The sequence below is a fragment of the Chiloscyllium plagiosum genome, unplaced genomic scaffold (assembly GCF_037043375.1).
Source record: "Chiloscyllium plagiosum isolate Xiang-an unplaced genomic scaffold, Cpla_swu_hap1 HiC_scaffold_46, whole genome shotgun sequence".
Taxonomy (NCBI): domain Eukaryota; kingdom Metazoa; phylum Chordata; class Chondrichthyes; order Orectolobiformes; family Hemiscylliidae; genus Chiloscyllium; species Chiloscyllium plagiosum.
Window position 1 is genome coordinate 59,982,188 of NW_028270184.1, and position 27,912 is coordinate 60,010,099.

Consider the following 27,912-nt stretch of genomic DNA (forward strand, 5'->3'; position numbering starts at 1 on the left):
CTCCTCTACATTCCTGCACCCGTGACCCTCTCACTCTTGCACACTCCTTCACTGTCATACTCACAGTCCTACACACTCCCACACCTTCACACTCGCTCTCCTACAATCTCTCACACCGTCACGCTCCCTCTCCATTACACTCCCACACCGTCAGTCTCACTGTACTACACATGCCCCCACCATCACCCTCACTCTCTGATACCCTCTCACACCGTCACGCTCACTCTCCCACTCACTCCTCCACCATTACACTCACTATCCTACACACTCACTCACCGACACACTCTCACTCTCCAACAGAATCCCTCACCGTCACGATCACTCTCCTGCAAACTCACACACTGTCACGCTGACTTTGCGGCACCCCCCCACACCGTCACACTCTCTCCTACACACTCACACACCGCCACTCTCACTTTGCTACACACTGCCACGACGTGACACTCACTCTCTTACGCACGCCCACACCGTCACACTCACTTTCCTGCACACTCCCACACCGTCACACTCACTCTCGTACTCGCTCCCTCACCATCACATTCACTCTCCTACACACTCCGACACTGTCACACTCGATCACCCCACTCCCACACAGTCACACTCACTCTCCTACACATTTCCTCACCGTCACGCTCACAATCCTACACACTTCCTCACCTGCACACTCAGTCGCCTACACACGCTCCCACCGTCATACTCACTCTCTTAGACACTCCCTCACCGTCACACTCACATCAATACACTTTCCAACATGTCACATTCCCTCTCCTACACACTCACTCACCTACTCAAGCCCACACCGTCAACCTCACTCTCCTATTCTCCCACACCGTCACACTCAATCGCCTACACACTCCCACACCGTCACCCTCACTCTCCTACACACGCCTACACACTCTAACTCACTGTCCTGCACACTCGCCCACCGTCATACTCACTTTCCTACACACTCCCTAATCGTGATCCTCGCGCTTTTGCACACTCCTACAGTGTCCTAAATCTCTCTCCTACACATTCCCCCACCGTCAGACACACTCTCCTACACACGCTACCCAACTATCGCACTCACCCTCCAACACAATCCCACACCATCACGCTCACTCTCCTACATACTCCCATGCCATCACACTCACTTACCTACACACTCCCACACCGTGACCCCAACGCTCTTGCACACTCCTACACTGTCACACCGACTCTCCTGCACTCTCCCACAACCTCACACTCACTCTTCTACAAACTCACACATCATCATGCTCCCACTCCGTTACACTCCCACACCGTCACTCTCACTGTCATACACCTTCCCCACCATCACCCTCACTCTCAGATACACTCCCACACCGTCAAACTCACTCTCCTACACAATCCCACACCGTCACGCTGATTGTACTACACCCGCCCACACCATCACCCTCACTCTCCGATACACTCACACACCATCTCGCTCACTCTCCTACACACACCTCCACCGTCACACTCACTCTCCTACACATTCCCACACCATCACGATCACTCTCCTACACACTCCCATACCATCACCCTCACTCCCCCGCACCCTCCCCCACCATCACTTTCTGAATAGACTGCGCAAATGGCGGGATCACAGAGAGAGAGAAGCAGAGGGCCGCAGAGATCGTGGGCAGGATGCATGGAGGTGGCGGGACAAAGGCAGTGCGATGAATTCAGCCGAAGTGAACATTAGAATGGCTGATGGTGGTGGTGGCGGGGGGAGGGGGGCGGTGTGGTGGTGTACATAGACATCAAACCAGTAACAGTGTGAATTAAAGCCAGCCCGCTGCCCTTCCCCTCCCTGAGGACCAGGACTTGGTTATGAGTCTGTCTCTCTCCAGCTCAGCTTCTCCAACACAAAGACACACAACAACATCGGTCACTCTGCTGCTCGGCACGCTTTAATCAACATTTTTATTGTTTACAAATGGAAGTGATGGATACAGTCAGTGGGATGGTGCCTTTTCGCACTGGCCCCTGAGTTGTGAGAAACATTGAAATGTGTCCCTGGAACACCCTGAGGGATAAGGATGGACAAACCAGCGCTACCCTCAGTCTGTTACCATAGCGACAGGCTGCTCCATCGCTGAAACATTGAACTTAAATGAGAAAATCCAGGATGGATTGATTAATGAGAGAATTTGATGGATGGATGGATTTGGGTGAAGGGATATTTCAGCACATTCTTCAGCTGCTCCCTGAACTTTGTCTGGGTCACGGCATAAATCGCGGTGTTTGTGCAACAACTGAGGAGCTGCAGCATGAAGCCCAATTCCTGCACAAAGTCATCGAGATACACAGAGTAATACCCAATCCAATACATCCGTCTCCATATAGAATACACCATTATCGTTGACCATAACAAGATGAAATTGGCTGAAATCATAAACAGTAAAATGATGGATTTTTTTCGGTTTCTCATTTCAGTGTCAGACTGAGCATCCCCATTGGTGTGAGCGCGGAGTCTCCTGCGGGCTCTGCTGGTCATTAAAATGTGTCTGACGGTGAGAACATTGAGCAGCAGAATCAGGGGAAATGGGACACACGGGGTTAGGATGTAGTGCAGGGACCCGATTGTGATCCAGACTCTGGAGAATTGAACAGCGCCTGTTACAACACAAAACCAGGGGCGGTTCACCAGCCAATACCGAGCCGTGAACATAAAATACCAGGAAATGTTCTTTAAACAGCTCAGCACAGTCACTGCTCCCAGAAACACAGCCGCCGTTTTCTCACTGCAATATTTACTTTTCAGCTTCTGGCAACAAATGGCCACAAACCGATCAAAGGTGAAAGTGACAGTGAACCAGACAGAGCAGTCAGTGGCTGCATAAAGCAGAACAGCGTGGATATTACACACGCGGACGGAGTGCCTCAGGAAATAAAACTGTTCCTTGTAAACAATGGGAATGTGTCTCAGGATCAGGTCGAGAATAATGACCAGGAGATCCGCCGCTGCCATGGCCCCCAGGTAACGTCTGACACATGGAGACAATCCGCAATCTTTATAAAGCAGGACGTAGATGGTCACTACGTTAACTGTGAGGAAGGAAAACAAAACCATTATCCATCAGCCTGGAGGCAAAGGGATCCGTTTGATCAGGGACCCAGTGAGATTTTCAAATGTGTCCCTGTATTCAGGGATTTATTAAAATAATTGGAGCTGGAATAACAAATGGGAATTTCGGAATTACTGACAAAAATGTGACATAAACCAAAAGAAACTCTCCCTCCTCAAACACACAGAGACACATCCATAAGGACAGATGGTTTCTAGAACATTCCCACACACTTGATCACTCGAGAGCAGACACAGGTCACTCCTTCCCAGTTCCTAATACGGAGGGTGGAAACGTTGCCGTCCTGAAGGATTCTCTCCCAATTTCCTGAAGACAAACGGAGTTTGGGAATTTCTGTATTTTGGTCTAAATTGTGGTCAATCCTGTGTCGGGAAGAAATGTAAACGCAGGGAAAACGTATTCACCCCTTTAACTGCCTGAGGGGCCTTCTGAACAGTGTCTCCTTCTCCCTGAAACGGGATCTCTTCCCTCGGGATCTTATCGTTTGTGCAATTCACTGACGTCCGGCCGTTCACAAACAATGTCAGGGATAGAACGTTCCGGGGAATGTCAGTTGTAGAATATCGGGGACAGAACGTTCTGGGGAATGTCGGTAAAAGAATGTCGGGGACAGAACGTTCCAGGGAATGGCAGTTATAGAATGTCAGGGACAGAACGTTCCGGGGAATGTCAGTTATAGAATGTCGGGGACAGAACATTCCGGGGAACCTCTTGACCTGTCCATCACCTTTCACCCCGACCCACCCCACCAACATGATGTACTGTGCCTGGACACACTGTAACATTAATGGGGTGAGAGACGGAGGGTCCAATCACAGGAATGAGAACTAAAGGCATTGCCAGTTCAGCTGAAATGGTTAGATATACCACATTCTCAATCCATCTCACAGAACCAGTCCAGACACCATCAACCCAGAGGAGATATCTGTTCACCGGGGAACACTGTGCAGACCAGGCCAATGCACTGCTCAGTACAGTCCAGAAATCTGTCCAGATTCATCCAATGCACTGGTCAATACAAACTGGCAATCTGTCCAGAGTGGAGCACTGTGCAGACCACAGCAGTGCCTTGAACTATAAACCCAGACTAGATATCTGTCCAGCACGGGGAGCTGTGCAGACCACAACAGTGCATTGATCTATAACCCCGGATTAGATATCTGTCCAGCATGGGGAGCTGTGCAGACCACAGCAGTGCATTGATCTATAACCCCGGACTAGATATCGGTCCAGCACGGGGAGCTGTGCAGACCACAGCAGGGCAGTAATGTGTGAACCTGAAACAATTATCCATCCAGCACGGGGAGCTGCACAGACCACATCATTGTATTATCTATAAACCTCAACCAGATAGTCTGACCAGCACAGCAGCCTGTGCAGTGATCACCCGTGAATAAATCTGTAACCAAGGAGCAGTCACCTTCCAAGTGAGTAGGACTGTGTACACCATCCCAGTGCATTGATCTGCAACCCAGAAGCACTTACCCTCCCAGCATGTAGGACTGTATACACCACCCCCGTGCATTGATCTGTAAACCGGGAGCAGTTACCCTCCCAGAATGTAGGACTGTGTACCCCACCCCAGAGCATTAGTCTGTAAACCCGGAGCAGTTACCCTCCCAGCATGTAGGACTGTTGACACGACCCCAGTGCATTGATCTGTAACCCAGGAGCAGTTACCTTCCCAGCATGTATTACTGTGTACCACACCCAAGTGCATCGATCTGTAAACCAGTAGCAGTTAACCTCCCAGCGTATAGGACTGCGTACACCACCCCAATGCATTGATCTGAAACCAAGGAGAGATAACCCCCCCCCCCCCCCCAGTGCATTAGTCTGTAAACCAGGAGCAGTTACCCTCCCAGCATGTAGGACTGTATACCCCACCCCAGCGCATTGATCTGTATACCAGGAGCAGTTCCACTCCCAGAATGTAGGACTGTGTACCCCACCCCAGAACATTAGTCTGTAAACCAGGAGATGTTACGCACCCAGTATGTAGGATTGTGTACCACCCCCAGTGCATTAGTCTGTAAACCAAGAGCAGTCACCCTCTCAGCATGTATGACTATGTACTCCACCCCAGTGCCTTGATCTGTAAACCAGGAGCAGTTAACCTCCCAGCGTATAGGACTAGATCAATATATATAGGATCAATGCAATGAACTGTAACCAACGAGCAGATACCCCCCCAACATTTAGGACTGTGTACCCCACCCCAGTACATTAGTCTGTAAACCAGGAGTAGTTACGCACTCAGAATGTAGGACTGTGTACCCCACCCCAGTGCATTAGTCTGTAAACCAAGAGCAGTCACCTTCTCACCATGTAGGACTGTGTACCCCACCCCAGAGTATTGATCTGTAACCTAGGAGCAGTTACCCTCCCAGCATGTAGTTCTGTGTACCCCACCCCAGAGTATTGATCTGTAACCTAGGAGCAGTTACCCTCCCAGCATGTAGGACTGTGTACAACTCCCCATTTCATTGATCTGTAACCTAGGAGCAGTTACCCTCCCAGCATATAGGACTGTGTACCCCACCCCAGTGCAATGCTCAGTAACAGTGTGTTAGATCACTGCCCATAGTGAGGAAACTTGCAGCCCATGCTGGAAGTGACAGGATGTACAGCTCCCATCCATTTACAGCTCCATGCCTCCATTGTTCCCCTGAAAAGGGGGTGCTGTGGGTGTGAACATCACTGCCAGAGAGAGATGGCAGGAGAATCAGTTTAAATATCACCACATGGGAGGGGTTTGAGAAACAGACAGAGAGGGGGGAGACTGAGAGACAGTATCATGGAAGGATGTGTTCCCAGGTTGCAGAATGCTGAAATGAAGACACTTCGATAACATCCTTTAACATGAACCTGTCTTCCCAGGAAAGATGGGAAAAAGGGATATTGGTGTGAGGTCAGATGATGGAGAGTTTTGGATGAGCATTTATTCACAGCTTTGTAAATTGAGTCCTTCATGGCTGGAGGTACACACCATCACCCAGATGCCCCTGGATATTCCGTGATCCCTGACACTGATGTCATCTTTAAAAGCCCAATGGGCACACGATTGAGTTTTCTCAGCTTGGAGCTGCCCTGCATAGTTTACCCCGAGCATGGCAGATAAGGGACAATTACACCCCGGTTTGTCAACAGGGGCACGGAGGTCCTGGTGGATGGGCTAGTACAGAGGGGGACCATTCACTTCCCAGAGAGGGCGACACCACCAGACCCACCGAGCATGGTCTGAGCTCACCACCCAGCTCCGTGCAGTATCTGCAGTCTGAAGAAATGTCCTGCAATACAGGACAAGCATCAATCACCTTCCCCGCTCTGTCAGGATAAGGGTCACCATATTCTCTTTGCTCCCTCACACTCACTGTTTATCTATTATAACAGCGACCCCGAACAGGGCTCATGGTCCACCACTCTCACTGCCGCATGCTGCACCTTCTCTCTCTGACTCTATCTCTCTGTCTCTGTCTCTCTCTTTCTCCCTCTCTCGCCCCTCTTCCCTCCATTACACACCCACACTAATAACACTGTATGGATACAACACTGTGGACTGACTCCCTCCGGACACCTCACCATGACCCCCTCCCCACCTACACTAACACTAACAGCAGGACAACCCCTCCCACTCTCCCCCTCTCCCTTCCTTTCTCCCATTCCAGGAGAAACAGCCTGGAATAGGACAAGAAGGGCCTAACCGGGTGGTAGAGTTCCCGATATCCGTTCACTCACTCCCCTCCCTCTGCCATGTGGGGAGGACCCTGGTACGAGCCGGAGAGGACCGGGACGCCTCGTGTGGAGATTCTGAAACATCCAGGTCCCAACGACCGAGTAAGGTGCAATGTTCAGTGAAGGGCAATTCTCACTTTAAACCCATTGGCAGTTCCGTTTCCTCTCGGCACAACTTAGAAGCCGTGGCCCCGTGGACATCTCCCTTTTACGTTGAGCTGGTACAAATGGAATCCCCACGGTCTCAGTGGGCAGGAGGGTGGGCTCACAACACATCGTCTCCCCCACCTCCCAGGAAGGTTTACAGGGGGGAGACGATGTAACCAGCTCAGGTACTGAAACTAATCTGTGATAGTTACTGCTCTCCCCACCTATCCTGATATCTTCAACAATCTGTGCGCATATACAAGCAGCGCTCTCTGTTCCTGCACCCGCTTTATAATGGCACAGTATGTTTTAAACTGTCTTTCATTGTCTTTCCTACCAAAGTGTATCACCTCACACTGCTCTGCATTGATTCCCATCTGCATTACACCTGAACACTATAACAACGTGTGATTGTCCTGTTAGAGTTCCACACTGACCTCCATAGACTTTACAATTCTTCCAGGTTTGGTCTTATCTACAAACAATGAGATTGTCATAGCATCACAGGCCCCATGAAACAACTGAAATCCTGCCCCACTCACGAGTGTGAGCCAGTGAAGTACTGCTATATTCCCAATACGGCAATGTTTAATTTAAATTACCAGATGAGCTTCACGCCGCGCCCTGACATTTCCCGTGTGTGTATCTGTGTATCACTGTGTGGGGATGGTCTGGCAGTCTCTGTGGTGCTTAAAGTGATGCAATGGCACCCTCTGCTGGCCGCTACACGCCACTGCACAGGCATTTTCAGAGGGTGAAAACCAACAGGGATTCATTCAGAGAGGGGGAGGGAGAGGGCAGCTGCTCACAGCACGATCCAAACTGATGTCTTATCCATGTACTGATCTGAATGTCCTTTAAACGTTGTAGCTGTCCCTGCTTTCACCACTTCCTCTGGAAGTTCATTCCACACCCAAGCCAGCTTCTGTCTAAAATAATTACCTCTCGTGACTTTTGTAAATCTTTTTCCTCGCAACTTAAAATATCCCTCAGTTTTGAATCCCCAACTCTAGGGAAAAGACATCAGCCCTTCAGCTTATCTGTACCCCTCATTATTTTGTAAACTTCCTTGAAGTTTCCCCTTAATCCCATCCTCTCCAGTGAAAAAAGTCCCAGCCTAACCAGTCTCTCCTTAACGATCACTCTCTCTCTTCCCAGCAACATCCAGATTAATCTCTTCTGAACCCTCTCCAGCTGAATAATATCAAGGTCAATAACATTAAAGAGAAAAGTGAATGTTTTTTATAAGTGTAGGGGAGACCAAAATTAGAGGGCATAGTTTTAAGATGAGAGGGAAACATTTAAAAGTGACCTAAGGGGCAGCTTTTTCACCCAGAGGGTGGTATGCCTATGGAATGAGCGGGCAGGGAGACCAGACTGGACACAGTATTGCAGAAGAAGTCTCGCCAATATCCTGTACAACCACAACATGACGTCCCAATTCCGATACTCAGAGGTCTGACCAATGAAGAGAAGTGTGCTAAACACCTTCTTAGCCAGACTATCTGTATGAGTTGCAAATTTTAAAGGACTATACCTGACGGCCGAGGTCTCTGTTCTACAACACTACCAAAGGCCCTACTTTTAATTGTATAGGTCCTGCTCTTGTTTGATTTACCAATTCAATACTTCGCAATATCCAGACTAAACTCCACTTGCCACTCTTCAACCCAGTGAGTGATATTACCACCTACTCACCTTCCCCGTTTAATTTTAAAATTCCTTCCCCTCTGCAGGATGCCTTGATTCCGGCCTTGATTTTCACAAAGACACTGAGCTAGGGTTGCCTTGTGTTGTGAGGGGGATGAGGGACTGATTGCAGACATAGTCAGTGGGGAGGTGAGGCTGGACGGTAATCAGCTGCCTTCTATCATTTCATGGTTTGAGGAAGAGGGCAGTCACACATGAGAGGTGGATAATACTGATCCGTATTTTGGGGGCAGAAATTATGGTCTTTCTCTTTCTCTGTCTATTCAAGACCCTTCATTGTGCAGAGTGTGTATGAAGGATTTCATTCCCTAATATTGCAGACTATAGATAATAGCGATTAACGATGGTCATAGTTAATTTCGATGGCACAACAAAAAGCCGGGGAACAATAGACCCGTGAGCCTGATGTCAGTGGTGGGTAAGTTGTTAAAGGTGATTCTGAGGGATAGGATTTACATGCATTTGGGAAGGCAAGGGCTGATAGGGGTAGGCAACGTGTCTTTCTGCATGGGAAATCATGTCTAATTAATTTGATTGAGTTTTATGAAGAGATGACAAAGAAGATTGATGAAGGCAGTTTGGTAGATATTGTCCACATGGACCTCAACAAGATGTTCATAACATTCCGATTGGTAGGCAGATGAGTAAGGTTCGGTCACATGGGATACAGAGGAAGCTCGTCATAATTGGCTTGAAGGTAGAGGCGTATTTTTCAGACTGGAGGCTTGTGAGCAGCACTGTGCTGTAAGGATCAGTACTTAGTTCACTACATTTCATAAATTATGTCAGGGATCTGGATGTGAATATCGGGGCCATAGTTCGTAAGGTTACAGATGACATCAGAAAGGTGGTGAAGTAGATTATTTCAGAGTACAACGAGACCACAATTAGATGGGACAATGGTGCAAGGAATGACAGATGGCGTTTAATTTAGATAAACACGAGGTTTTGCATTTTGGGAAGACAAATCAGAGCAGAAATTATGCACTTAATGGTAAGGTCCTGGGGAGTGTTGTCGATCAAAGGGTCTGAGTGCTGCAGGTACATTATTCCTTGAAGGTGGAGTTGCAGGTAGACAGTATGGCGCAGAACACGTTTGGCATTTTTGCCTCCATCAGTCAGAGCATTGAATATAGGAGATGCATCTGTACAGGATGTTGGTGCGGCCACTTTAAGAATACTGCATACAACTTGTTAGTCTGCAGAAAAGATTGACACGTGTGTTCCAGGACTGGAGGGTTTGAGCTTTAGGGAGAAGTTGATTAGGATGAGGTGTTTCTCCCTGGAGTGTCAGAGGCAGAAGGGTGACATTATAGTGGTATATAAAACAATCAAAGGCATGTACATTCCGAACAGGCACTTTCGGTTTCCCAGGGTCGGAGAGCCCAGAACAAGAGGGCATAGGTTGAAGGCGAGAGGGCGAATGATTTAGAGTGGAGTTAGAGTAAATGTTTCACACAGAGAGTGGTGTGTGTACAGAAAGTGCTGACAGAGGAAGTGGTGAAGTTGGTTACAATCGCACATTTAAAGATTATCTGAGAGGAGGGATATTGGCCAAATGCTGGCAAATGGGACTTGATCAGATTTGATATAACGGGTCTAACGGTTGGACTAACGGGTCTGCTTCCGTTCTGCATGACTCTCTGATTCTATAAGAGGGATGACGAATAATTCTGAAAGAACCTTTCAAGTCAGAATTCTCTTCACTGCAAGTTTATCGTGCCTCTATGTTCACATTGATTGAAAGCTGCGTTAGTTAAATATTTGACAGGGAAGTGAATCACGGATAATGGGATACAGACAGGAAAGTGGGGCTGAGTCCACAACCTGATCAGCCACAATCTTAGTGCCTGGTGGAGAAGGCTCAAAGTATCTAATGACCCACTCCTGCTCCTCAGTCCCATGTTCCTGTGTTCCATTCTGCACACCAAACCTGTTAGACAGGAACAGTGGGAGGCTACTTACTGCTATAAACTGGTGCACAGAAACAGAGGAGACCATTCGGCCCTTCAAGACTATCACACACGCTTTGAGGCGATTTGGGAAATGTAATTGGAAAGCCCAGGCTGGGTATGAAATAGGCCCCTCATCTCTCTTTACAGAGCTTCTCCTGTCTGCAACTTGTGCTTTATTTGTTGGTCATGTTGTCGACCCAAATTCACTGTAAATACAGCTCACATACCTCACCCAGAGATGGCTCACAAAATCCTCTGGTCTCCCTGACTGCAACATTCAATAACAGAACATTCTTGAAAATAACACCCACTAACTTTTCAATAACTGAAAGTGTGAATATTAGAAACAGGGGCAGGTCATTCACTCCCCAAGCCTGCTTTGCCCTTCACTAAGATCATGACTGATCTGTTCTTTGTCTCAAATCCTCTTTTATACCCAATTCTTCAAAGCCCTCAACTCTGTGACAGGTTAATATCCATCGACCTCCTCTTCAAATACTTTCAGTCATCTAACTCCCCGAACATTCTTGAGAAGAGAAATCCTGACATTCAATACCACCTGTTTGAAGAAAGCACTCGCTGCTCCAATATCATGGCTTATTGGTGTGAACAAAAGAAGTTGACACAAGGGTTCAGGTAAAAATGACTGGGCCTGATATGAAGGCAGTGGTTGACTTCTTCTGGCATCAAGGAGCTTAACAAAACTGGACTTAATGGGAATCAGAGAAAACTCTCCAGTATTTGGAGTCAAACATGGTACAACAGAAGATGTTCATCATCTCTTTCCTGGGTCATCTCTCTGGGAGATCCTCAGGGTAGCTTCCACTTCACAAACATCTTCAGCTGCTTTATCAATGTCTCCCCGCCCCACCTTCCCCACCATGAGATCAGAAGTGGGGATGGTCACTGACGATTCCACAATGTTCAGAATGTTTTGTCCCCCATCAGCTCCTGAACTGGTCTGTGTCCATGTGCAGCAAGACCCAGACTCCATTGGGGCTTGTGCTGTTAAAGTGTCCGTAAGATTCATGTAACAGCACTGCCTGACACTGCACATTGCCACAGTAAAATAAGAGTTCATTCAGCACCTCACGCTAGTTTCACAGGAATATGAGGAAGTCATTCAGCCCATTGACATTATTGGAGATGAACAGGGACAGCCCATTCAGTGTCTCTAGCCTATTACTCAGGAAAAGAAGGAGTCTAGTGTGATGGACCACATCGGAGCCCTCGAAAATATTTGAAGGCGGTAACCTAGACTCTAATGCTTTCATATTTTAAAAGAAATGTCAAACGTCTGTTCCAGATGCAATGTGACTGGTCAAACCACTCGGTTTGAAGAAAACAACATTTATTTAAACATGAAAGATACGATGAAACCAAAGAAAGAGGAATCTAGAATAACTTAAATCTATTGGACAAGTTAACAGAATAATGGATCTTTGAACTATTACTAATGAACTTTTCTTATATACGAAAAACCCATAAACACAGCCCCTGGCGAAAAGAAATATTCAGACACAGATTGTCACAAACACTTCTCCAATCCAGGACTTAAAAACAGCATCAAGAGAAAATTCAGAAAGAGTAGCAGCCAGGAAACATTCACTGAAGCTTCCAACTCTGTGGAGACCCCAATAGTTTCTGAAATTACTGAGAAACCAAAACCCAGAGATCCTAATCTGTGAGAGCTGGCCACACCCATTCAGGCTGCATTAAAATAAACACAAGGCCTCCCTAGCTGTTATTCAAGTGGTCTTAACTCGCCCAGCTTGGTAACGATCGTTCAATTTCTCTCTTAAAAGAAACCAGGACAAAATAACCTCTTAAAGCTGCAGCATTGTCACACTAGTCAGTACACTGAGCTGTCAAACAGGAACCAGGGGTAACCAGTCAGGCCCTTGGCCCCGTCAAATCAGACGAGTTTGAAGCCAATCACTCTCTTGAGTCACTTACACATGAACAGAAGGAGACCATTCCCACCTCAATGCACTTACACGGGGGCAGAATGAGGTAATTTTTCCTGATTCCTGATGAATGTCTTATGCCCAAAACATCGATGCTCCTGGTCCTCGGATGCTGCCTGACCCACCGTGCTTTTCCAGCAAATGATGCTCTACTATGATCTCCAGCATTGGCAATCTTAAGTGTCTCCTAATTGATGCTCTAACATGATGAACAAGTGGAGCAGAGGCTGCACAGACAGACTGTTCCACGTTGTTCCTCCTGGCTCCGTTTCTTATGATACACATGTGGGACTTTAACGTGGATTTCTAGTGGTGAGCAGGGAAGCCATATGTCTTGGGTGAAGTCTCAAGAAGGCATGTTCCATCTCCGAGAAGACAGCCTGGTGATCTCTATGTAGGGTGGAAGCTTTTGGGAAAAGCTACCTGTTTCAGATGGAAGGTATTGTGGCTGCTGTTGGGGATTGTGAGCAACCTGACGTTCAGTACAGGATCCACTCGCCTGGGGATAACATGGGGATAGCTAATTTAGGCATATGAACTATTAGGAAAGTCACGTTAGAGTGATGAATGGACTCTCTAAGTACAAATAATGGTGATCTTGTTCATGTTGACCTTGTCTAGTGCATGTCCTGTGCAGTGTAACCTGTATGCCTTACTCTGTCCAAGTCTATTTCCACCCTATGATCTGTCTGGCCATGCTTACTATGATCTGCATCCACTGCTCATAAACAAAGTGTTTCCCTGTACTGAGATACACGTGACAATAAATCAAACCAATCAATCCTGGGTAAATTATGGAATTTCTCTCCCTGTCAATGTCTGTTTTGGAAATAAGAGATCGCTGCCACTCATCGTGTTTCAGCATCACAATTTCGTCATCTCTCACAGCTCTACAGATTAAACACTCAGCTTATTCACTCTATCCTCATGTTACCATCACCGGTGCCTGTGGTAAGGGAATCATTCCTTACAAAGGACATCGAATCTGTACAGGGTGCCCCAAATACTCTCTCAGAAAGGCTCTGCAACAGCAGGAAGATGGCTTTACTTATGTACTCGAATCATCTTACAATGAAGCACAGCATACCATTGACTGCACCCATTACTTACACATGGATTGATTCGGAGCAGTCAGCATAGACTTGTGAGTGGGAAATCATGCTTCCCAAATTTCTTAGAGTCCTTTGATGAAGTTACCAGGACGTTTGATGAGGGCAGAGTGATAGACGTAGTCTCTATGGATTTCAGTAAGGCCTTTGATAAATTTCCAAATGGCAGGCTGCTCAGGGAGGTTACATCTCGTAGAATGCGGGGGGGGGGACCTGGCCAATTGGATACACAGTTGGCTTGATGGTAGGAATCAGAGGGTTGAGTGGAAGGATGTTTGTCAGACTGGAGGCTTGGTCCATTGCTGTTTGTTATCGATGATTTGGTTGAGAATGTACAAGGTATGATTAGTAAGTTTGCACATGACACGAAAGTAATTGGGAGCATGATCAGTGAAGAAGTTTATCAGAAATTCCAGCAGACCTTAATCAGGTGGGAAATGGGCCGAGAAATGGCAAATGGAATTTAATATAGAAGCGTGCTGTCTTGCATTTTGGAAACTCAAATCAATGTAGGAGTTTCATGGTGAATGGGAGGTTCTTAAGGGGTGCAGTGGGCAGAGGGACCTTGGCGTTCAGGTGCACGGTTCTCTAAGAGTGGAGTCACAGGTAGACAGGGCAGTGAAGAAGTCTTTTGGCACATTGGCCTTCATCAAGCAGAATATTGAGTATAGAATTTGGGACCTTATGTTGCAGTTACACAGGACTTTGGTAAGGCCGCACTTGGAGTATTGTGTTCAGTTTTGTCACCTTGTTATGGGGAGGATGTTATTAAATTAGAAAGAGTGCAGAAGAAATTTACAAAGACATTGCCAGGACTCAATGGTCTGAGTTATAGGGAGAGGTTGCGTAAGCTAGGATCTTTTCTTTAGCGTGTAAGAGACTAAGGGAGTCCTTATAGAGCTGTATAAAATCACAAGGGGTATGATAGGGTTAATGCTCTCAGTCTTTTTCCAAGGTGTAGAGAATCGAGGATTAGAGGGGATCAGTTTAAGGTTAAAGGGGGAGGAATTAAAGGGAACCTGAGGGGCCACTTTTTTATACAGAGGGCTGGTACGTGGATGAGTTGCCAGCAGATATGGTTGAGGGGGGTATATTAACAACATTTCAAAAACATTTGGTTAAATATGTGGATAGGAAAGGACTGGAAGCATATGGACCAACTGCAGGGAAATGGGGTTAGCATGAATGGACATTTACAAGGTGGACTCGAACCCCTCTGTTAATTAAACCCAAACACCCAGAAAAGCTCGCCTCACTTTGTCATCTGTTAAAATATGAGCGACACCGATCTCCTTCGTTCCAGTATTCAAGCAAAAATTATCAAGTTAGTTTCTTAACTTTAATAGTGAACACGAAACAACAACTATTCACAAATACAAGCCCCTCTTTTCTTAGCTACTTACTATCTGACTCCAACTCTGTAAAAATATGCTGTTCCAACAACCCACATATGAAAATTAAAACCTCAAGACCATTCAGTCTCTATCTTCCCCGCTGTGTTCACTCGTTCAGCTGATGATCTCCCTGGGTCATTTTTTTATTGCAAGTAGGTTTACATGAACATGTGTCTTTGATAGAGAGTCTTTGAGATAGCCGTTAGAACTCCGGCTCTACAACAGTTGCTGTACTGTTGGATGGCAGCAGCTCTCCCTCCAGTGTTCAAAATGCTGCGTTTATATAGTCCACGTGATATAATAATTCTCATAATTTGATTACTGTCCAGGTGTCCAAACAATAATATTCAAATTCTGTTGGTTTCTGATATTCTGAGCATTATTTAAACTCTTTGATTGCATTTGAATGGCTGTCAAAACAGCAAGCAAAACTCAGGTATCCATTTCTCAGCTAATGGTGACATGTGGAACAGCGTGACCTTTAGCTGGCAACTGTGGCTTTAATTTCTATTCAACAAAACCCGATCTTTCTTAAAGTGCCCATATATGTTTTTGGCTTCATAACATCTTCCCGCTTCAGAAAATAAAATGAACCAGCAGAATGAAAAGATGGCTACATTTCTTTTCCTTTAATTCTTAATCCCAATTATATGAAATACAAAAGTATTAATCTCAGTTAAATCATTCATATTAATTCTGCACACCAATATAACACTGGAATAAGTCAAACCTTATCTACACTGCTTTCCTTTAAATCCGCGAAAACACATCTGCTATCACATTGTAGGAGCCACAGCATGTACATTTTGTGAGTTTAAAGTCAGTAAGGTAAGACTCCAATTAAATAGTCTCATATTCTGGTCTTTAAATATTCCAAAATCTCCGACAATTTGTTTGTCATATACACATTAAAATATTGTCAGGCCAGTGTGAAACTTAATCATTCTTGTTCAATAATGGAGATTTTGTATTTTTTTTTTCTGGTGGATATTGAGTTTTTTCGACAAGTTGCCAATTATCCATTCAATTCCATCATCCTCTTTCTGTATCAATACATCTCTGACCCCGATATCCCGAGCATCAAACACAATTTTCAAAGGGTTTCAGAATATTTGGTGTAGCTAAAGCTGGTGTGATGATTAATCCTGCTTTAAAATTCTCAAATGCGTCCTGGCATTGTTCTGTCCACCACAATTCTGTTTTCTTCTTTAATAAATCCATCAGTGGTGCCAATACGCTGTTGAAGTTTGGAACAAACTTCCGATAGAATCCACTCAGTTCCAAAAATCGAAGCACCTCTTTCTTCGAGCATGGTCGTGGAAATTCCTCAAAGCCCTTCATCTTTGTGTTCCATGGGGTCAACCTCCCATGTCCAATGTAATGTCCCAAGAACGTCACCTCTGCCTTCGCGAATTCTGTTTTCTTTAAGTTTATGACCAAGTTTGCTTCTTGTAATCGTTCAACATGCTCTGCCAACTGTAACATAGGAGCTTTGAATCACTTGCTAAAGATCACTACATCATACAGATAAAATGCACCATTTGTTCATATGGCCACAACTCTGTTTCTGAGTCTTAAATGTGGCTGGTACATTATTCATCCATATGGATAATGGATGAACAACTCGATAAAGTTTTTTTGTCATCTTAGGTATCTTTACGAGATAGTTTAACTGACTCCAAAGTTTTTTTTTAATTTGAAAGGGGCCACTAAACCTGGCTTTGAAGAGATTTCTTACCACTGGTGGCAATATTAATACGTCATCCCCAAGGGAAATCTTTAAAGTTTCAGTGTTTTTATCTGCCACCTGCTCCACTCTAACTTTCCAAGGCTCCCTGGGATTCAGGATGGGACGCCCTTGATTTGAAGTGCTATATGCCTAAACTACCCATGACTTCCTTAAACAGCTGAGTGGTAAAATGAGACCCTTGGTCTGACTGAATCTCTCTGGGTAGTCCACAGCGAGTCAAGAAAGTTACCAACTCCTCCACCTCCCTTTTTGCCTTGACAGTCCAATAATGGAATTGACTCTGGAAATCTGGGAGACACATCCATTATGGTCAGCAAGTATTGGTTTCCACTTTTACTTTAGAAAGGGGAGTGACACAATTAATCATAACCCACGGGCAAGGTTGTTCCAATGCAGGAATTGGCAAGAAAGGTGCTGGTTTTATTACTGCCTGTTACTTACCGACCATTTGGTATGTATGTCACGTACAACAAAAAATAACAGTGTCCTTGTGCATTCCAGGCCACTAGAAATGCTTCTGTACATTAGCCTGAGTATTCTTTTCACCTACGTGACCGCCTGCAGTTAGTTTATGAGCTACCCGTAACTCTGTAGTTGCTGCTAACACAATCTGGTGCACTTCGGCACATTTCCCTTCTGCAGTAACCTATCCGGGTCTCAATTTTAATTTTATCATTCCATCTTTAAGTTAATAACGTTCAACAATATATATTATGATTCCTTTTCTCTGTGTGTGCATGTGTATGTGTGTGTGAATGTGTGTGTATATATCTGTTGTAAGTTCATTCGCCTTTCTGGACTAAACACCTCTGCCTGATCCTCTGCCTCTTCAGGTTTTGTCCTACACCATTACATCAAACAGGGTGTCAGTTCATTGAGCATCAACCCATTTGTCTTTTTCGTTCGTTTTTCCTTCCTGAGGTAACTTATGACAGTGGGATCTTGTTACTGCACAGTCTGGAAAAATTCCTGTGTAAATTTCTTTTAACTCACCAATTCCCTAGTCTTCCTTTGGCTTCTCCACCACAAGGTGTGCCTATCCCACCTCGCCTCCTGCTAAATCGTTCCCAAGAACAAACTGTATTCCTGGAACTGACACTCTGTTACTCACTGTCACTGTTACTTCCCTAATCTTGATTTGGCATTCCATCCTTATGTTACACAAGGGAATGCTTAATTTCTGTCCCCATTCCACAAATTAACACGCTCTTGATTAACATTCCAGAAAGAGTGAAGTAATATTTTCATCTCCTACTATTAGAGGGTGAGAGAAAGTGAGGGCTGCAGATGCTGAAGATGAGAGTTGAAAAGTGTGGGGCTGGAAAAGCACAACACGTCGGCAGCATCCGAGAGGCAGGAACGTTGACGTTTCAGGCATAAATCCTTCATCAGGAAAGTGGGAGGTAAGGGAGTGGCAAGGAGGTTGAGAAATTAATGGGAGGGTGGGGGTGGAGCTGAGTGGAAGGGAGCTTGGAAGGCGATTGGTAGATGCAGGTGGGGTGTGATCGTGGTAGGTCGGAGAGGAGGGTGATAGGACTCCAATTGGTGATAGGACAGCTGGAACCCTCAAACTGTACAGCATCAACATTGACTTCACCAAATTCCAAATCTCCCCTCCACCAACCTCTCCCAGATCCAACAGTTCAACCTAGCACTGCCCTCTTAAACTGCCCTAACTAGCCATTTTCCTTTCCATCTATCGACTCCACCCTACCCTCCGACATATCACTATCACTCCCACCTACATCTTCTTATTGCCTTCCCAGTGACCCTCCCACCAGCTCAGCTACTACCCTCGTATTTATCTTTGAGCTCCCTTGTCCCCCACCATGTTCCTGACGATGGGTTTCTGCCTGATATTCGATTGTCCTGCTGTTCGGATGCTGCCTGATCTGTTGTGCTTTTCCGGCACCTCACTTCACAACTATTAGAGACTGAGCAGATCCCGTATCTCACAAAATGATAACTTCATGTCCTTCTCCCCCTGTTCTTTCTGAGTAAACTTTATCTACAGAGGTGTATTCTTTAGAGAGATCAGGCACTGCCTCCATACCCAGCTTTTGCCTAGGCTGTGCAATTTCCTGCAGCTCCTCAGCTCCACTTGGGGTCTCCTTTACCAGTTTCACTAATGCCACTGGGCTTAGCCTCTTCTACCACATCTTTCCCCAAAGTGTCTTCCTTTAACGCCCAGCACGGTGTGTTCCAGCTTACTGCAGTGAAAACAACTTTATCCCTGTCCCCTTCTTAAACCACCAGCACTGTAAGTTTATGTGTTCCACTCCCCTATTGTGAGAGCACCGGAAGCCTTTCACCACCTTTCAACCCCCTTGGGCGTCTTTCGTCACCTGTGGTAAACTATTGTGAGCTACTGTTCGCTTTGCAATGTGTGATCGTCTCTTCTCCCAATTTCTATCCCTCACAGGGTAAAATTCCTGCCAGAAGCTAAATTTCATCACATGCCACAATGCATATGTACCTGCCATTTCTGCCGTGCTTCTCACTTCTTGAACTTTCTATTCATTCACATGAATTCTTACTATCTCTAGAAGTAATTCTTTTAACTTCTCCAGCAGATTAATCTCCCTTCAAGCCTCGCAGCCATTTTTAAGGCCAGCACCCACCTGTCAAAATGACTGTGGTTAATTCTTTCAAACTCAATGTAAGCCTGACCTGATTCCGTCTCTACTTTTCTGAACTTCTGTCTATATGCTTCTAGTACGAATTCATAACAAATCAAAATAGCCAATTTGACATATTGATAATCTCTTGGTCCCACATCTGACAGCGCTGCACATACCTCACCAGCTGTGCCCACCAGCTTAGACTAAACTAGCATTACCCACAAGTTCACTGGACATGTCATCTGCCGAGCCATTTTTTCAAATGGAATAAAAAAGGTTTTGACATTTTTCTCACCGAAATATGGAAAGTTACTGACCTAGTTGTATACACCCCTACATTCTCCCTTCATCTCCATCCTGTTAATTTAACTTTCTTGTCTAATTCCCAAGTTCTGAATTTCAAATCCCCTCTCTCTTTCTTTTTCCTCTCTTTCTCTTTCGTCTCTCTCTGTTTCTGAGCCTTTATTTATCTTCTAACTCCAGTTGCCACATTTGCAATTTAAGCTTTTATAACTCTACTGCAGTTGCTTATTTTTCTGATACATCAAAGTGCTTAACCAACTCCATTACAATTTCAACTTCTCTTTTCTCCCTGGTTAAATGCAATTCCAACCTATTTCCTAATTCTAAAAAAATGTCCTCCTTCTGTCTTTCTAAACTTCCTTGGAAAATTTGGGAACCTCTTTAGTAATGTTAAAAGCCATTTCCCTCACTTTTCATTTAACCAACCACAAGTAACAAAATTAAACGAATTTTCCCACTGGTTTTATTTGAAGATCAAAGTCACTAATTGCAATGAGTTGGAATTTGCTGGGACCTGTTGTATCTCAAATCTGTTCAAGTCAGTCCAAGTGCCACACGGCAAGGCCCCAAACTGTTATGACATCAATGTCGAACACCTCTGTTAATTAAAACCACACACCTCGAAAAGCTCACCTCACGTCATAATCTGTAAAAACTTGAGCGACAGAGATCTCCTAAATTCCACTAATAAACAAAAAATAACAATTTATATGTGTGTAGGTTAGCTCGCTGAGCTTGAAGGTATGTTTTCAGAAATTTCGTCACCATGACTAGGTGACATCATCAGTGAGAGTCTCTGCTGAAGTGCTGGTGGTATGTCCCGCCTCTCTATTTATAGGTCTTGGTTTCTTAAAGTGGGTGATGTCATTTCCGGTTATTTTAACAAGGGAATGTAGACAGGATCTAAATTGATGCATTTATTGATGGACTTCTGGTTAGAATACCATTCCTCTAAGAAGGTCCTTGCGTGTCTCAGTTTGCGTGTGAGCTTTGCCCCAGTCAAAGTGGTGCCCTTCTTTGTCTGTATGTATGGAACATAGTGATAGTGCTTCATGTCTTTTGGTGGCTAGTTGGTGTTCATGTATCCTCGTAACACGACAACAGGACACTTTCAATGGTGGAAAAATGATTTTATACACACTGTTTAATCAATGTGTGTGTGCAGATAAGTCGCATTTTTCATATGTGCACAACACATTGTAAATAAACAACAGAGACACAGTTAACGAAAAATGATGCATATGATGTATAAAATTGATAAAACATTAAAGCATGATTTGATCCTCTCAATGTTCTCTCCTTTTCTGGGATTCCCAACTCTAATATCTCATTCTTACCAGGATATGTGCTCCAAATTCTTGATTCTGGTGTTCCAACTTATTTCAGTTAATCCCCTTTCTACCGGGACTTCAATATGTTGGCCTGCTGGGTTCTTTCCAAAGCTAGTGTCTGTCATATTATTGGAGATAAATATTCTGGCATCAGACTCAGCATTTGAACATATTACTCTGTTGTACATGCACTGTACAAAGGACCACAGCACACAGACATTGCCAAAACATTGGGGGATGTTCATCTCCTTCTTTCGATAATGTAGTTTTCTCATTTTCCACATCTCCATATCTATATCCTCTCTCTCGTTCTCCCTTTGTATCGAGTTAAAAAATCCACCAATTTTTCTTCGTGTACATTTCCCAAAATTCATTCTTTCAGTTTATATCTAATGCTCTCTTCAAGATGTAATGTGGTTATAATTAAGCAAGTAACTACAAAGACATGCGGGCATAGCTGGCCAGAGTTAATTGGTAGGGGATCTGAGCAGGAAAGACCATGGAGCAGCAATGGGAGGAGGTTTGGGGGATAATTCAGTAGATAATACCAGAAATGAAACCCCAAGAACTTGAAACATATTCATGGGAGAACAAGGCAGCCATGAGTGATAAGGCATCAAACCAAAAGAGAAAATATACAATGTGGTGAAGATGTTTGGGAATCCAGAGAATTCATTGGCTCTGCAATTACATAACGCTGGCATCACTGATACTACAGAGCTCTAAATCATGGTCAAGGAAAGAAGCACAGGAAAATCATTCACTTTAAACACAGAAGATGGTATTTCTCAAGAAAAATGATTCAGGTGAATTAAACATTTGAATTAAGATCTGTGAAATGCTTTTGCGGAATGTGTCCGATTGGAAGCAAACCAGGGGAGAGAGACCCCCAGCAGAATGAGAGTACGAAAATGGAAGTATTTCCACATTAGAAACCAGGTTAGGTCACTGAGTGCAGGGCTGATGGGTGAATGGGTCTCAGTGAGAATTGGGGAACAGACAACAGAATTGCATTGCAGGTATTGCAGCTCGAAACTGCGTATTCATGTAGTGCTGTAGACCACAGCAGCAGGAGAAGCAGAACAGCAATCAACCACAACCTGTAACAGTTTGCCAGGATAACACCTCAGTCTGTCATTACCATCGACACCATCTATGGCTCAGTGACGAGTGTGGGTGAACATGTCAGAGTCAGAATCACATGAACTTTAACCTGATGCTAACTCATTAAAGCTACCGACTTGACCAACAGATCTGATCGAAGCCCTGCAGTCCTGTCACATTCAGTCATAAATGATGATGGACGATTAAACAAATGACTGGAGGAGAGGGCTCCACAAACATTCCCATCCTAAATAATGGAACAGACCAGCACATCAGTGTAAAAGAGAAGGATGTTTATCTGCACTATCTTCTGCCAGAAGTGTGGAGACGATGATACACGTCACCGTCATCATGATGCCCACAAAATCACAGATGCCAGTTTCAACTAATTTGATTCGCTGCACGTGACATGAAGGAACAGGTGAACAATAGATATGACACAGACAATGGGTCCTGACTCCATTCCTGCAAAAGGACTGAAGACTTGTGCTGCACAACAAGCTGTGTCCCTGGGGAAGCTGTTTCATTCCAGCTCCAAACCTGACATCTCCCTGGCAATGTGGAAAATTATTCAGCTGTGTCCCGTCCACTAAGGAGGGAAATATTACAAACTGACCAATTACTATCACCTCAGTCCCATCATGACAGCCAAATTGGTGGGAGTTCTTTTTGACAGAGATGTCAAGCAGCACAGAAATAACCTGTTCAATGTGGTTTCCGATAGATCCCCATGTGGAGATGGTGCTGTGGAAATGTCACTGAATTACTAATCTAGACCAGGCTAATACTCTGGCAGCGGGTGGAAGTTAAAAGCAATTAATAAAATATCGAGATCTAAAATCTGGGGTCAGTAACAGTGACCTTGAAGCCAATATGGATTGTAAACAGAATTTCCTTTGCCAATGTACTTTTAGGAAGTGAACCTCCCATGATTTCCTGGGCTGGCCTAAAACTGACTCCAAAGACCCTGACATGTGATAAACATTTCAATGGTCTCTGAAACGGTCAATCAAGGCACTCATTTGTATCTAACTACTCGGAGGTCTGAAAGGATGAAACCGGACAGAACATCTGGCCTCAGCATCAATGTCGGAAAAGGGTATGTGAACACAGTCCTGTCGACACTGCAGAGACCTCCTTCCTGACATCTGAGAGCTTGTGACAGCATTTACCGAGCTTTCCCAGAGACTGCACAGAAACAGTGGGAAAGGAGTAGGTCATACAACACATTGAGCCTCCCCTATTCTAGTTCATGGAAAAAAATCTCCTCAATGCACTTAACTCACACGATATACATATCCGTTAATATGAGTAACCTTGGGAAGCTATAAAATAGGCGGTGCAGTAGTACGTTTTGTCTATCGAGTTTGCTACCCAACTCAATGTAATGATGGTTGGCCCTTCATTTCCACACCGTGCTCCTGCTCTCCCATCATCCCGTTACTGTCTCTCAATCTTTATTTATAATCAGTGTCTTGGTTTCCAGGTGCGAAAGAATTCCCCATGTTCACCAGTCAGTGAGTGCAGACATTTATTCTCATCTCAGTGCAGAGTAACCTGCCTGTACCTAATACTGTTGCTCCTTGTTCTAGACGTCCCAGCCAGGGGAATTATCATCCCTGCTTCCAATCTGTCTCACCCTGTCAGACTTTTGTACATTTCACTGATTTCTCCACTCATTTTCCTAAACGCCATGGAATACGGGCCCGGTCACCACAAAGTCTGCTCTGACAACAAGCTCGCCATCCCAGATATCAGTCTGCTCATCCTTCACTGCTCTCTCTCAATGTCAGTTTGTCCTTTATTAGGTATGGAGATGAGAACTGTCCACAATACTGCACAATGTTTGAGATGATGTCTCACTAAGGCCCTGTACACCTGCAGTAAGACACCATTTCTCTTGGACTCACATCCCCCTGAAATGAAGGTCAGCACACCATTTATCTTCTTTATTGCTTTCTTCCCTGCAATATTGCTTTCAGTGACTGGTGTACAAGGAGATCCAGATCCTTTTCAATGTAGTAGCTCCCCACTTGCTTGTTCTAGGTACACTGGTCAGCGTGGCAATGCCATGCCTAGTATTGACTTCTGGTTACAGAACTCACTGTGCTGCAGGGACCTCAGGGGTTTATGCAGAAGGAAACAACAAAAAGGAGCATACGTCCCTTTGTAAATCAACATGTTTCAACCAATCTTTTTCAAATGGTAGGCTGCCAATTTATCGTTTCCACCAAAGGGCACACCGTCGCCTCTATCCACATTGTTTTCCCTCTGTCACGTATTTACCCTTTCACTCCACTTGTCTTCGTCTTCTCGGTGCTTTTTTACATCCTCCTCACCCACTCACAATCCCACATCCGTTAGTGCTGTCAGCAGGCTGGGATATATTGTATCTGATTCCAGCAACCCAATGTTTAAAGGCATTGTGAACACCTGGGCCCCAAGCACCGATCCCTGCGACACCTCAGCAACCATCCCATCCTCTGTTAATTTCTATTTATTTATTTCGTGAATCTGGTGTCACTGGCTGGGCCAGCATTTATTACCTCACCCTAGCTGCCCTTGAGAAGGTGGTGGTGAGCTGCCTTGTTGAACGCTGCAGTCCACCTGCTGTGGTTGACCTCCAATGCCATTAGGGAGGGAATTCCAGGATTCTGACCCAGCGACTATGAAGGAGCGGTGATATATTTCCAAGTCAGGATAGTGAATGGCTTGGAGGGAACTGAAAGATGATGGTATTTCCATACATATGCAGCTCTTGTCCTTCTAGATAGACGTGGTCGTGTGTTGGGAAGATGGTCTCTGAGGATCTTTGGTGAATCATTTCACAGCAGCGTGTAGATAGTAAAACACTGCTGCTGAGCGTTGATGGTGGAGCATTGTGGATGTAGGGACAATCAAACTGGTTGCTTTATCCTGGATGGTATAAAGCTTCTTGAGTGTTGTTGGGGCCGCACTCATCCTGGCAAATTGGGAGTCTTCTATCACACTTCTGATTTATGCATTGTAGATGATGGACAGACTTTTGGAAATCAGGATGTGAGTTACTCGCCACACTATTCCTAGCTCCTGACCTGCTCTTGTAGTTACTGTGTTTATGTGGCGATACCAGTGAGTTTCTGAGCAATGATTACCCACAAGGACTTTGATGCTGGGGGATTCAGTGATAGTAACACCATTGAATACAAAGGGACAGGTTAGATTGTATTTTATTGGTGATGGTCATGGTCTAGCATTTGTGTGGCCTGAATATTACTTGCCATTTGTCAGCCTGGATACTGTCCAGATCTTGTCACATTTGAACATGGACTGCTTCAGTATCTGAGGAGCCACAAATGTTGCAGAACCTTGTGCAATCATTGGCGAACATCCCCACTTCTGACCTTAAAATGGAGGGAAGGTCATTGATGAAGCAACACTGATGAAGTTTTTGTTCACTGCTCGTGGGACTCCTACAGACTTGGAGCTGAGTTGACTGAACTTCATCAACCGCGACCATCTTCCTACGTGTTAGGTATGAATCGAACCAGCGAGGGTTTGCTTCTGATACCCATTGATTCCAGTTTTGTTTAGGCCCCTTGATACCATACAGGGTCGAATGCAGCCTTGCCAAAAAGCGCTGTCACTGTCACCCCACCTCTGTAATTCAGCTCTGTTGTCCATGTTTGAACAACGGTATTGAGGTCAAGAGCTGAGTGGCCCTGGTGAAGCCCAAACTGGTCGTCATTGACCAGGTTATCGCTGAGCATGTGCTGCTTAAAAGCACTGACACCTTCCACCACTTTACTGATGATCGACAGTAGACTGATGAAGTGGTAATTGGCCGGATTGGATTTGTTTTGCTTTTTATATACAGGAGATACTTGAGAAATTTTCTACATAATCGGGGAAAGCCATTGTTGTAACTGTATTGAAACAGTTTGGCTAGGCGAGTGGCAGGTTATGGAGCACAAGTATTCAGTACTATTGCCAGAATGTTGTCAGATTATGGACCCTATGGAGTATCCAGTATCTCCAATCATTTCTGGATATCACATGGACTGAATCGAATTGGTTGATGACTGGAAACTGAATTGCTGACGACCACTGGAGGAGGTTGAAATGGATCATCCACTCAGCATTTCTGACTGAAGATTGTTGCAAATGCATCAGCCTTACCTTATACACTGAAGTGCTGGGCTCTTTCATCATGGAGGAAGGGATTATTTGTGGAATCTCTTCCTCCAGTGAATTGTTTAATTGTCCCCAATGTTTCTCGACTAGATGTGGAAGGACTGCAGAGCTTAGATCTGAACTATTGCTTGTGGGATCACTTCGCTCTGTCTATCACTTACTGCTTATGCTGTTTGGCGCACAAGTAGTCCTGTTTGGTGGCATCACCAGGCTGACACCTCATTGTAAGGTATGCCTGCTGCTGCTCCTGCCATCCTGCACACTCCATTGAACCAATGTTGATCCTCTGGATTGATGGCAATTGTTGGGAGGGGGATATGCCAGGCCATCAGGTTATGCGGGAGTACAGTTCCCCTGCTATTGATGACCCACAACACCTTATGGTCACCCAGATTTGAGCTGCTAGATCTGTTCGAGGTCTGCCCTATTAGTCACCGTGATCGTACCACCAAAATGGTGGAGGTTATTCTCAATATGCAGGTGTGACTTTGTCTCCACAATGACTATGCGGTGGTCACTCTTACCGATACTAGTCATGGACAGATACTTCTGCAATTGGCAGATTGGTAAGGCTATGGTCAAGTATGTATTTTCCTCTTGTTGGTTCATTCACCACCTGCTGACATTTATGTCCTTTACGACCCGGCCAGCTAGATCAGTAATGCTGTAGCTGAGATACTGTTGGTGGTGAACATTGAAATCCGCTACCCGGAGTACATCTTCCGTATGTGCTACCCTCAGTGCTTCCTCCAAGTGTTGGTCAGCATGGAGGAGTACTGATTCATCAGTTGAGAGAGGCTGGTACATGGTAATCAGCAGGAGATTTCCTTTCCCATGTGCAAACTAATACCATGAGACTTCATGGGATGCTGAGTCACTGTTGAGGACTCCAAGAGCAATTCCCTTCCAACTGCATCCCACTGTACCGCCACGTCTGCTGTGTCCCTCCTGCTGATGAGACAGGAGATATCTGGGGAAGGTAATGGGGAGTCTGGGACATAGTCATGCTCACAGAATCATACCTTACAGACAATGTCAGGCTATTACTTGACGAGTCTGTTTATTTCTATTCACTGTTTCCTGCCAGCCCACCCATTCTAGAAACATGTCCATATATTAGCCCCAATCCACTCAGATTTGATTTTGCAAATTGGGCTTGGAGCTTTACCAACATTTTTCTAAAAATCAAAATGTTTTACATCCATTGCTTCTCTTTCATTTGTCTCCCAGTTTGTTTCTCAAACATAATTCCCATTTCATAAATCTATGTTAGTGTTGTCTATGACCATTACTTTCAGACACAATAATTTCTGCTAAACCATTTACTTACTATGTTTATTGTTCCATGTACTCTACCATTTTCCCTCACCAGACACGGTTTTCCTTTTATTGTTAGAAAGTTCTACGAAGACAGAACTGAAGTAATAGCTTCATATTTCTGCCATTTCCCTGTTCCCCATTCTCCATTCTCTGGTTTCAAACTGTAAGGAGACTGCACTTGTTTTCTCATATTTCTCACAT

At 45.0% G+C, this 27,912-nt stretch overlaps 1 protein-coding gene across 1 annotated transcript in view; it reads right to left on the minus strand.

The window, feature by feature from the left end:
* Positions 1–2,140: 2,140 nt before the first annotated feature.
* The window catches only part of LOC148136356 (putative G protein-coupled receptor 139), an 84,437-nt gene continuing 58,665 nt past the window's right edge, over positions 2,141–27,912 (minus strand). The window contains exon 2 of the mRNA XM_087983708.1: positions 2,141–3,051. Within this exon, the coding sequence (XP_087839834.1) occupies positions 2,141–3,051 (911 nt within the window). The remainder of the gene's footprint in view (positions 3,052–27,912) is intronic.